The following is an 11,978-nucleotide window of genomic DNA, read 5'->3' as shown; positions in this document are numbered from 1 at the left end:
CTAAATGCGATGAATCATTTGATATTTTTGCTCGAATTATCGTACATAATACGTAGGTATGGATTTATCATCGTGACTCGTAAAATGTGAAACTTTTTCCCTCCGTTCTACACCAGCTTCCGATTAGAAAGATTAATGATTAGGTACTTTGAAATTCGTAACAGGAAAACATTCATCGCTGTGGAGATTTCTAAATCACATAAATGATAAAATTCATGCTGTCAAGAGAGGTACTTATTCCCACAGGCGGAAACAATTTCGAAATGATGAACTAGATAAAGCTAAATTGAAAGAGAGTCCGAAAATACCAACTTCACGGGCCACCGCTTTTTGTCAAAAAAATTTTCGTTTTTGCTAAAATTATCCTAAAAAGTCCTGTTTTTTGCCAAATCATTGTCAAAATTTATTTTTTTCGTGGTTATCAAAAAAAACAACGTTGTTTTGTCAAAATAAATAAATTACACTAGAGGCATTTGCATACTTGTGTTCGGATTGAAAATGGGCTTAATCGATACTTTAGACCCTAAAACAAAAAACCGTGTGGGGTTTTTCAATTTGAGTTGTTTTTGTATTAGTCAGGAGAGACTGCCAAAGTTGCGAAAATGACCGTTTTTGCCCTAATTCACGAGTTTGTAGCGACATCAGTGTTGTTTTGCGAATAAAACCAAGGTCATTTTCGAATTCTACGCACTTTTTCAAATAAACTACTTTCCCTGATTTTTGATTTTCGAAGTTTCAAGCGCATAGGAAAGATTTTTATTTGAACAAATACCTATTTTAAAACTCGGGCCGCGCGATGCAATCGTGGCGTGGAACTGTGTTCGCCCGAAGTTCGAATTGGCTTTTTCGTATTTAGAAAAATTAGTCTTATCCGCTTGAAACTTTGAAAATCAAAAATCGGGGAAAGTAGTTTACTTGAAAAAGTGCGTAGAATACGAAATCGATCTTGGTTTTTTTCGCAAAACAATACGGATGTCGTCGCTACGAACTCTTGAAGTTGGGCAAAAACGGCCATTTTCACAACTTTTGCAGTTTCTCCTAACCACAAAACCGGCTCAAATTTAAAAAAACTTACTCTGTTTTTTGTTTTTGGGTCTAAACTATCGATTAAATTGCGAGCCCGGCAATATCAACAAATCTACCAACGTTTCATATTCAGTGAAAATTGCCAAAAAAATAAATGAAAGTATACATAATGTATATTATTACTTACTAAATATGTACATACCTAAATAAAATATACCTATTGAATGGTGCCACCTTGCGGTAAAACAAATAATTTTTTATGTAGGTACCTAGAGAATAGAAACAGTACAGACAAACTACTACCTAGGTAAGTATATCAAATTGATCATTTCAAAATAGGTTTTCTAATTTCATTTTCATCTTCACTGGATTCCGTTGTGGAAATAACGCTTCGTGAGTCGGATTCTTCAGATTTTTCCAAAGGGTAAGACCCATCAACAACCTTTAATTCAAAAACCAACACGGTAGGAATTATAAGTTGCGAGAGATTTTTAACCAAGCCAGATGCTAAACATACCTTAGTATCACTATCGGTCAATAATTCTTCTAGGCGTTCTACTATTGACAAGAAATTTGGACGATCCTCGGGTTCAAAATTCCAGCAATCCATCATCAAATTGTATCTGCAAAAAATTACGCCAAAATTTTGTAATCAGCTTTGCTGATTTTCACAAAGCATCTAAAAGAAAATTACTAAAAATTGAAAATAAATTTATTATTGAACATACACATTTGTGGATGCATTTGGGGGTTTTTCCATTCGATAATTTTGCATTAAAGCATTTCGTAGCCCGGTGAAATCCTCGATTGACGGATACGGATTATCACCCAGCGTTATAATCTCCCAAAACAATATGCCGTAAGACCAGCTGAAAAAAGTTGAATGTAATTTTCTCTTCATTTTCTATTACCTATACATGGTAATGGTAGTTTCCAGCTTACACGTCAGATTGAGTTGTGTATTTGTTGTGAAATAAAGCTTCTGGAGCCATCCATTTTATGGGTAGTCGGCCATTTGATGTCTTCTTGTAGTATTCTGTATGCCTCACATCTCGGGCGAGGCCAAAATCAGCTATTTTCATCGTGAACTGAGCTGTTACAAGGATATTGCGAGCAGCCAAATCTCGATGAATACACTATTGAATGAAAATAAAATTAATAGGTAGGTACTCGTAATTGCAAGTGCGATCTGCATAGTGTAGTATAGATGTAGGTACATAAATCCACCATAATAGTACACTGAGTAGAAAATTTCTAGTTCAAACTCAAATACAAACAATTGTTTGCTTTGGTTGACTTTGTTGACTTTGAACTGAATATTTTTAGATGAAAATACAATTATTGGGCTTTCTACTGATCACAAGCTTGTATCAGGTGAGAAATTTCCAACAGGTACACACTTTTATTGAAGACAGATAAACCATTCCCTGTGCAATTTGACGAGCATAAGTCAAGAGAGTACTTTCTTCCATTTTTATGGAATGATGAAGATGTTTTTGCAGACAATTCTTGAGGTTTCCGTTTTGGGCATATTCTGTAATTACAAGCAATGGTCCTCCTTGGCTGCAGCAGCCAAGAAGTCGAAGGATGTTCTGGTGACTTCCAAGTAATTTCATCAATTCCATTTCAGATACCAAGTCTATCATGTCTGAATCCATGTGATCATCTGAATTCAAGTTGTGAGAAAATTATTGATTAGCATACCTTTTAACTATGTACTTACATATTCACTTCAATAGGTATTCATAAATTAGGTGATTTGCGTACACTATACTTATGTTGATAAAGCTGTTATTATTTAAGCATTAATTTAAGATACGTATAAGGATCACCGAACCCTTGAGCATTTTTACTGCCACGGTTACAATGCCATTTCCACGTTCCCAAATATTCCTTGCCTCGGCTTGCACTACTTTCCCAAATTCGCCTTCGCCCAATGTTTCCCCCAAGTGTAAATTTTGTCGAGGATACTCCCAACTTTCATCTAATGACATTTCATATTCGCCTACCGAAACCATGCCATTTTTAACTTTACCAGATTTCAAACGTTCAATTGAAACGACAGGCATATTCTGTTGGCAAGATATTAAATAATAGTAATCAGTTTCTTTAAGTCAGAGTCAAAAATCTGGGTAGGTTAGTATGTTTTTATTCTGGTTATTATAATATTTGTATGCGTCTAGATACCTACCAAAACATCGGGAAAATCGTCATCGATGTTGATTTGTTTCTTCACTACAATCTTTTTCACCAATTGTGTCATTTCCGCGATTTGGGTATCTTTTTGTCTCATTTCTCTAGGTAGATATTTACATAATTGTCACAAGTTTAGAATTTGAAATAATTGTAAGAAAGTTTTGGCTTACTTACCTTTTGTATTTGCAGAAAAAAAGTATGCCACATATTACTCCGATTATCAATATCATTCCTAGCGCGGTGACCGATATCTTCATTATCATGTCATCTTTTCCAAACGTAGGTTGTGATGATTCTGTTATGAAATCATTATAACATTCCATTACTTATCTTATGAATGTGAAGCTTACCGGTAAACAACCACAACATTAACAAAATGAACACGCAGTAATCTACTCGCAAGCTTTCAGTACCTTGGCCTGGGGTCTTATCACAAGTTGGAGGTTCGTCTTCGCCACCAGGGCAATCCTTTTTTCCGTCGCATTTAACACTGGCACAAACCAGTATTCCACCAGAATGGGGACAAGAGAATTTATCATTCTCATCTGTACATCGATCTAATTTATACAAGAAAGGACACGAATTTACCTATAGGTAGGTAGTTGTAGGTGCATAATTGCTACACATAATACCTGCATACTAAATTAGAGAAGCATGTTTGGACTTTTGAAAAAAAAATTCAACAAATACCTACTTGACAACATTTTAGAAATATTTCAAGATTTCTGAATAAAAAATGCAATTAGGATGTCCTCAAAACGTGATTCTAATTTTGTCAAGAACTCGCAAAAAAAATTAAACCCCTCAGTTGGAAAATCTAAACTCATATATGAGTCAGGATTTTTCAAAATAGCCCAGCATTTGAAAAAGTGTGCTTAATATAGCACTTTTTCATGTGTAGATACTTAACTACTTATATTGACACAGTTCTTTTTCTGTAATGAGCTTTTTGAGTTTTTTAAAAAAAATTTCAAAGCTTCCTCCACAAACTTTTCAAGTTTTCATAAAAACTGTCACATCTCATACTTCAAAAGCTATTCTTTAATTAAAATATACATTGGCTATTTAAATATTCATTGGGTATACTGAAGAGTTATAATTTTTTACATCGCATCTGAAGCTTTGCGAACTTTTTTTCAGTTTTAAGCTTTCTTCAAAACTTTACGAATATGGTCAAAAAGCATTTTTCGCCAAACTCTTTCCAGGTATAGACTATACGTACTTTCGCGACTTTGTGCACTGACATTTTTGTGCTTTTTTTAAGCTTTTTAAAGCTTCCTTCACAACTTTTCGAAATTTGGAAAACAGCCTGCATATCTATACTTCACAAGCTTTTTATTGAGGGGTCTATTATAAAAATCGGTGAAGTACTTACTGATATCTCATGGGAACAAAAAAAACCCACATCATGTATAAAATAATAAGAAGATGTAGGTAGGTACTTAGGTAGGCTAGGTAAGCGCTATTTATATTCAGGATAATGAAACAAGATGACAATACCTGCGCCCGGACACTCTTCCTCATCACTTCCATCCAGACATGTGGCGTTTTTATCGCATCTGCCTGATGATGGGACACATTTAGACGAATTCTTGCAGGGGATTTCCGTAGGAGAACACCGGAAAGGAAGATTTTCTGCAATGGTAGGTACATAGAAAAAATTAACTGTCGATCAAAACTTGTTTTAAAATTTGAAAAAAAAATACGTAGGTAGGTACCCATGAGTAATTTGTAAGGTTAATTGAAATGCAACTGCTACTCACGTCTGAAATTGATAACAAAAGGTTTTTCCGGAGATGCAGTCAACGAACCAATTTTTTTATAAGAGGCTAACTGACCAGATAATGTGTCTCCGACATGTGTCTCACTAACAACATCAGAAAACTCGAGATCTACTACAGCCCTCGACTGAGATATGTCAAATGTACTTCTGGTCAATCAGAAAACAATGAAAAAATTATATATTTTTTTCTTCATTATTCAAATGCAACATCAACAGCATCGCTTACAAAATAGCCACTAAGCGCGCTCGGGCAAAATCTGGCATAGAGAATATTTCTTTAACACCGGTAGTAACTTTACGCTCGTATTCTTGAAATATTGAGCTGGAATGGTCATCGAAATCATAAGTGTAAGCCTCCATAAGCTTGATATAAACTCGAAAATACTCTGCAAATGAAAAAAGCAAACTTTGAATGCTAAACAAAAGAGAAATTTCAACTAAAACTCGCTGAATACAAAATAATGGCGCAAACAAAAACCTTTTCAGTCGGTCAGTAGAAGAAAAATGGGGGTAAAGTCAGGAAAGTCTTAAATCATGGTTTGGTGTGTTTATATTCAATGTTGCTATTTTTTCTCTACTGCTGACTAGAAATGAAAACTTGATGTAAAATAAATAAAATCAAGAAGTTTATAAAAATCTACTGGAAGCTCTAAAACGAATTGAAATGGCTTACAATTCACTTTGGAATAATTTTAAAAATGGAATGTTTCGATGGAAAAAAAACATGTTTGAGACTGGAATACGTCAATTTTGAAAAAATAACTAGTACGTTATCTGCCATGAAGGTCCAAAAAAGAAACTGGATGTTTCAAAACGACTTGAAATCCACCTCTAGTGGACTTCATGGCGTATTGAAATTATGCTACAGAGTCAATTTCAGCTTATAACTCCATTTGTGGAAATTTCAAATTTCTAAAATTTGCTGGTGGCTCTATAGGGATTTTCAAAAAGTCGTTGGAGACTCCAAAATGACTTGAACCCACGGTTGGCGATATTGGTCAGGCCTACCTAGGTAGGTAGGTATAGGTAGGTTGGCAGGTACTTATTGTGAGTGTATCAACGATGAATAAGATCAGTGGTAGGTACTTACTACTTAGGTAGTGGATGTTTTAAAGCCACCCGAATTTACAGTAGCTACATGTTTTTTGAGGAGGGACGGATGAAAAGTGACCATTCCACCTGACTAATCGACAATTATATTCAAAAATATTTTAAAATACTTACTCGAATAGTACGTTGCGTTAAAGGTGATGCTAGAAGAATTTGTAGGATTGGAGCGAGTTGTAGAGGAAGTAGTTGAGGTGGAAGGGTTATCAATTGTGGTGGAATTGGTGGTGGCTTTGGTGGTAGTGGGGGTGGCTTTTGAGGTTGTTTCGGTGGTTTTTAAGGTAGTGGGGGTGGTTTTTGTGGTGGTGGGGGTGGCTGTGGTGGTGGATAAACGCTTGATGTCGACGTCCCGGATCACTGCGTCTGAAAGAAAGGATGGATATGTACTCGGTGCATAAAAACACGGGAATTTTGGTAGGTACAGGAATTGGATAGAGAACATGATCCGTTTTTAGCTCGGTAATTGTTACCATTGGGATGTACTTGTGAAATTATTCTATGCACTCCCTGCATTAATAGGGTAAGTGCAGGTAATATGGGGTACATAAGTTCAAACTCTTCCTGAATGGAGAGAAATTGATGAAAAATGAAAATTTTTGTGACATTCGAAAATTCAAACATTTACCCATCTGTGATAAAAATTGTGGCCACTAAAAATCATTTTTACTATTTTTAATTTTTTTTTGAAAAAAAGTTCAAAATCGACATTTTTGAAAAAGTGCAGGTAATATGGGGTACCAATAAAAACTATAATGAAATGACTTTTGAAAAGCCAAACAAAAATGTTTTCCAGTTTTTACATTTATTTCACGCACAAACCATGGTTTCCCATGATTTTTTTCATAATTTTTTGATTTTTCGAAAAAATTGTTGAAAATTCACCAAAAAATGGCAGATAACATGAAGTATTTGTAAAAATGAAAATAAACGAATAAAACAAACAGGAAAAATTATTTTTATTCATAATTTTTACATTTGTAATTTGTTAGTGTTTTGGTTCAGAATATGTCTAAAATCTGCAGAAAAACAAGGTACCCCATATTACCAGCATGTGAAAATTTTAACGCCAAAAATGTTCCATTTTTTTTTTCAATTCAGAAAAACGACTCACTGAAAAAGTAAAGTATGAAATAGATAGTAAAATCATGGCTCTTTCCGACACTCTACTTGAAATTTCAAAAAAATATGTATTTTTCGCGAAAACGTTCAAAAAACTTGACGTATCTGTTTTGGCGTTGCATGAAAAAGTCACCACCGACGAATTAAAAAGAGTACACGTGACCAATCGCCTCCGGGTCTGATCAGATCGTCTTAGAATCATTTAAAAACACTCCTTAAATTTTTTCCTGTTGGATAGCACCCATAGAATACGAAAAAAGCGGGTACCCCATATTACTAGCAACCCCATATTACCTGCTTTTATCCTACCTGCAAAAAATTTTTCAAAAAATTTTTTTTTTATTCAAACGAAATAAATTTAGGATTGAAATTAAAACGTAACATTGAGTAAATCAAAAATAGGAATGTTGATAAAACATCATTTTCGTGCTCAGCGACCTGAAATTGGTCACAAAACGTCATTAAAAATACAAAATTTGACATATTTTTTCGACTTTTCTGGATCATTTTCTAAAACAAAAAATGGGCTTTTTCCGGGAGAAGGGTGCACTCTGACGAAAATTTGACACTGGAAATGAATTCACCGTCTCAAAAAAACCCCCCTGCTCAAATTTAAAATCGATTCACGGCAAAAAAAAATTTCCCAAAAAATGCATAAAATGGTCACCCTTTGAATTTTCTGAATATTTTTGATTCCCATAAAATTGAGTAAAAGGTTGTTTTCGACTAATTAGAGATCACCCATCTGTTTAGAGCGGAGAAAAATGAAATAAATACGTTAATTAATCAATTAACCAATTATCCGTTTCCCCCCTTGAAATTCACACATTTACTCCTAATGGCCGTACCACTGTCCCATGAGTCTTGAAAAAAAATTTGAAATTTGAATATTGTAGGTAAATAATACTACTACACAATGTATACAACATTATATTTTTCTGTATTTTGGTTTATAGATTTCCGTTCACCTTTTTAAGAAAATTTTAAACAAAATTTTCGAAGATTTCAAACATCAGTCACAATTTTATCAAAAATCACATGTAAGCATTCGGAAAAATTCGGTTCAACACTTAGAATAGGTTGCCAGGTGAATGAAGAAGATTTTTCACTACCTATTATCAACTACTTTGATTTTCGTCCCCTAGGGGCTCTAAATGACCACTATCCGTATCACCCCAGTTGACGGTACTTAGAGTTTCTGAGACCTTCACAACATGTGTGCCTAACCCAACTTTTTCACTTTTGTGACAATGGGGTAGGGGCTTATTGTAGGTTCCAGCTCAAAAATGATCGCAATTTGACCTTTTTGTTTGTTGTCTTCAGCGAGTTTTCAAAGTTAACCCGAAATTTCAAATCACACTGAAAAGCTCTAAATAGGTCAAATTGCAGTTGTTTCTGTGCCTGATTATCACGTATCCTTGCCGAAAAACTCGTTTTTCGTGCACTGTCCTTGGAAATTTGACTATATTTTTTACAAATTATTCAAAAATCCACTTTCAAAATGGCACTTATGGAGTTTCGCGATAACCCTCTAAAACATAAGAATCTGAAATTTATGTTTCGAAGGTTTTAGAGCATCCTCTTCCAATCTAGCTAGGCTTTGTTCAAATTGGAAAGTGCCAATTCAAAAGGTTCCCTTGTGAGGTTTCTTTGTAGCATTTTCTGTTAGGTACCGAGTCGAAATATCTAATTACGTACATTGCAATGCATACCATAGGTACAAAAAATGAATTCAATTAGACAGCACTGTGTATAATTGTAGTGGTTTCATAAAATTGAATGATAATATTCTTAAGTTGCTACATATCAACAAACGTACCAACGTTTCATATTCAGTAAAAATGCAAGAAAATAAATGAAATTACATAACATGTACTTATATACGTACTAAATACTAAATTAGATATACCTATTGTATGGCGCCACCTTACGGTCAAACAAATAATTTTTTATCTTACCTAGAGAATAGAAACAATACCGACAAAATATTTTCTAGGTACCTATATCAAATTGATCATTTCAAAATAGGTTTTCTAATTTCATTTTCGTCTTCACTGGATTCCGTTGTAGAAATAACACTTTGCGAGTCGAATTCATCAGAATTTTCTGAATGGTATAACCCATCGACTACCTTTAATTTCAAAACCATACACAGTAGGAATTATATAAAGTTGCGAGAGATTTTTAAACAAGCCACAATGTTAAACATACCTTGGGCCTTGCATCAATCAATAATTCTTTTAGGCGTTCTACTATTGACGAGAAATTTGGACGATCCTCAGGCCAGAAACTCCAGCAATCCATCATCAGTTTGTATCTGCAAAAAATTACACGAGAATTTTGCAATCATCCTTGTTGATTTTCACCGAATACCTAAGTATTTGAAGGAAATCCTTAAAAATTCGAAATAAAGGAGGAGTCGCGATAAGGCCATTTTTTGGCCCCACCTAGTTTTCAACTCGTCCACTCTAAAAATGTTGTAATAAATGTACGAAATACGAATCCGTGGTTAGTTAAGCCAAAATGACCATTTTTTGGGCTCCAGGGGTTCCCAAAGTGGCGAATAAGAAAATAATTTTAGGAACCATTGAGTATTATTTTCAAAAACTTTTTTAGCGTAAACTATCTTTTTGAATCAGATAAATGTTATGTGAGGTGATTTTCTTACTTTCGATCCTCGGGGGGCAGAAATTAGGGAGGTTTAAATTTTTTGAAAATTTTTGAACCACCATTTTGATCCTACCCCTTTGAGCCTCGCTGAAAACTATTTATATCTTAATAATAACAGGTAAATAAATTCATTTTAACATATTAATTATGGAAGAAGTTGAATACTTACGACCATAGTTGGTGTTATTATAAACGCGGCGAGAACTTTACCTTAGCAAGAGTAGATCAAGATACACGAAACGCGATGATAATAACGATTGTTTTAAAACCGATTGGTAGTGTATGACGATTAACCGATAAAAGGTTTAAGAATATTTAATTTAATGAATATTCTTTAAATTGACGAAAAGTACACTTTAACAAATGTCGTGCTGGGTTAACCTGATAATACCCACGCGACTGGACTGATATTAGAGAGGAGTTTCGGCTTCCTTGTTTCTAATATAAGTGGCGAGAGCTACCGATTCTCCGAGGCTCGATGCTGGCATCTCGCTAAGTCGGAGGGGAAGTTTCTCCCACTGGTCTAAGTAGGGACATCTTCTTCTAGGAGTAATCTTACACATAGACGCGGAGAGATATATGATATGTGGCAACACCTAAGAGTTGCAAGGCATAAGTCCCCTCACATATGCCCCCTTCCTTGGTTCACTCAAGGGATGCAGAACCGTAGGGGGAAGCACGGACGCCAAAGAATCCTGAGGAGAATATGCCTTGGAACCCTAGGTGCCATGAAATATCATCGGGATACCCTCTGCCCCTCCGTACTTTCCACTGCAGGTGAGCAGAAGAATACGGACAAAATCAAAGTCTCAACTACTCACCTTCCTACACCTCAAATAGAGTGAGCATGGTTTAACAAAGATATATCCAAGTCCTACCATTCGAATCACTTGGGAAGGTCGAAGAAAGGTGGTTAATTGGGTCTGAAAGATCAATGAACGTTCTGCGAGGTCAATAGCTGTCCTAGTGCAAGCGACTAGCTGGCTAAGGGCCTGCAGGAGCGTCCATTGAAGTCAAGATTTAAAAAATGGAGCAGAGTTTTCGAAAATTTTTTAGAAAATATTTACTTTTTGTCCATTCACCCCTGATTCATATTAGTGCAACACCAATGATTCACTGTCATAGACATTGAATACATTAAATGCCATACTAAGTCCGAAAAGGAATGAGATGGAGTAAATATTTTTGACATGATCAGACTGCGTCTAAGTGCAAAGAAAAAAGAAACAAGCTGTGGCGTTGGCTGTTTTTTATACGCATTTTGGCAGCTTGAGAAAAGGAGACAAGACCTAAGAAGAAATCGAAGTATTAGATCTTCAAAAAAAATTATAGAACTGTTGAAACTAGGTTCGCCTTGGAATACGAAGAAAATGGAATTCAGACTTTTGATTGAACTATTGTTCTTGAGAATATTGATTTGCTCAAGTCTGAAGGTTTTAGGAAAACATGTGCAAAGGAAGGAGAAGGAAAATTGGCTCAAATTAGACAAATCGAGGATGATAATAATTTTTTGGGATGTCGTGTGGGTATTAGAGTTTGAATATGTCCATTATTTGGAATCTTGTCCTTCACATTTTGATGACCTATTGTCGCACCTATGAGAAAATCTATAATAACTTCATTTGTCAAATCTTTACACTAAAAGTGAGTCTTATGAGAGATAATCAGTGATCCTAATTCAAAATCAGAATGTCAGAAATGACTGGAAGCGAAAATGTCAGAAGATGAATACTAATTTAACCAAAACACATTTGTTACAATGAGCAACAATGCCAATGCATTAAAGTTGGCTGCTGTTCATTGGTAACATGAAAATTTGGAAAAATTGTCCTGGAGGATGAAAATTCTCGACGGAATGTGATGACAAAGAAAGAATATCTCACCAATTGCCATTGTCCTTCAATGCAATAAAGATTTAAGACATGACAAGTTGGTTTGAAAAAATTACGAACTCTGTCAAAACAGACCGTGAGCTCGAAACTGACATAGAAGACCTATAAAAGATGACTGACAAAATGATTGAGAAATTCAAAAGAATTGGATCGTGAATTATTTATGATACTGAATGATAGTATCG

The 11,978-nt window shown here is 34.9% G+C and overlaps 2 protein-coding genes across 2 annotated transcripts in view; both read right to left on the bottom strand.

Moving 5' to 3' along the window:
• Positions 1-1,188: 1,188 nt before the first annotated feature.
• LOC135843522 (fibroblast growth factor receptor 2-like) lies at positions 1,189-6,625 on the bottom strand. The gene is made up of 14 exons (XM_065361456.1): positions 6,535-6,625; positions 6,230-6,475; positions 5,232-5,391; positions 4,986-5,152; positions 4,723-4,857; positions 3,636-3,779; positions 3,397-3,517; positions 3,218-3,323; positions 2,864-3,098; positions 2,427-2,692; positions 1,969-2,162; positions 1,755-1,895; positions 1,544-1,649; positions 1,189-1,468 (listed from the first exon to the last, which is right to left on the bottom strand). The coding sequence occupies exons 1-14, from the start codon at positions 6,623-6,625 to the stop codon at positions 1,352-1,354; spliced, it is 2,229 nt and encodes a 742-aa protein (XP_065217528.1). The 3' UTR covers positions 1,189-1,351.
• A 2,362-nt stretch (positions 6,626-8,987) lies between these two features.
• Positions 8,988-11,978, bottom strand: part of LOC135845497 (fibroblast growth factor receptor 2-like) — a 28,042-nt gene continuing 25,051 nt past the window's right edge. Inside the window, exons 12-13 of the mRNA XM_065364082.1 lie at positions 9,443-9,548; positions 8,988-9,362 (exon numbers count right to left, since the gene is read on the bottom strand). Of these exons, the coding sequence (XP_065220154.1) occupies positions 9,246-9,362; positions 9,443-9,548 (223 nt within the window). The 3' untranslated portion in view covers positions 8,988-9,245. The remainder of the gene's footprint in view (positions 9,363-9,442; positions 9,549-11,978) is intronic.

Source organism: Planococcus citri, chromosome 4 (assembly GCF_950023065.1).
Source record: "Planococcus citri chromosome 4, ihPlaCitr1.1, whole genome shotgun sequence".
Classification (NCBI taxonomy): domain Eukaryota; kingdom Metazoa; phylum Arthropoda; class Insecta; order Hemiptera; family Pseudococcidae; genus Planococcus; species Planococcus citri.
Note: the sequence above shows the minus strand (reverse complement) of the source record. Positions and strands in the feature narration are given on the sequence as shown.

What these genes read in the sequence shown, in the direction of transcription:
- LOC135843522 (XM_065361456.1), bottom strand. Translation starts at nt 6,625, where the DNA reads ATGCAGGGAGTGCATAGAATAATTTCACAAGTACATCCCAATGGTAAC. An exon ending in TTTTTCTGCAAATACAAAAG is followed by an intron (nt 3,324 to 3,396) that starts GTAAGTAAGCCA and finishes ATATCTACCTAG; the next exon opens with AGAAATGAGACAAAAAGATA. An exon ending in ACGATTTTCCCGATGTTTTG is followed by an intron (nt 3,099 to 3,217) that starts GTAGGTATCTAG and finishes TCTTGCCAACAG; the next exon opens with AATATGCCTGTCGTTTCAAT.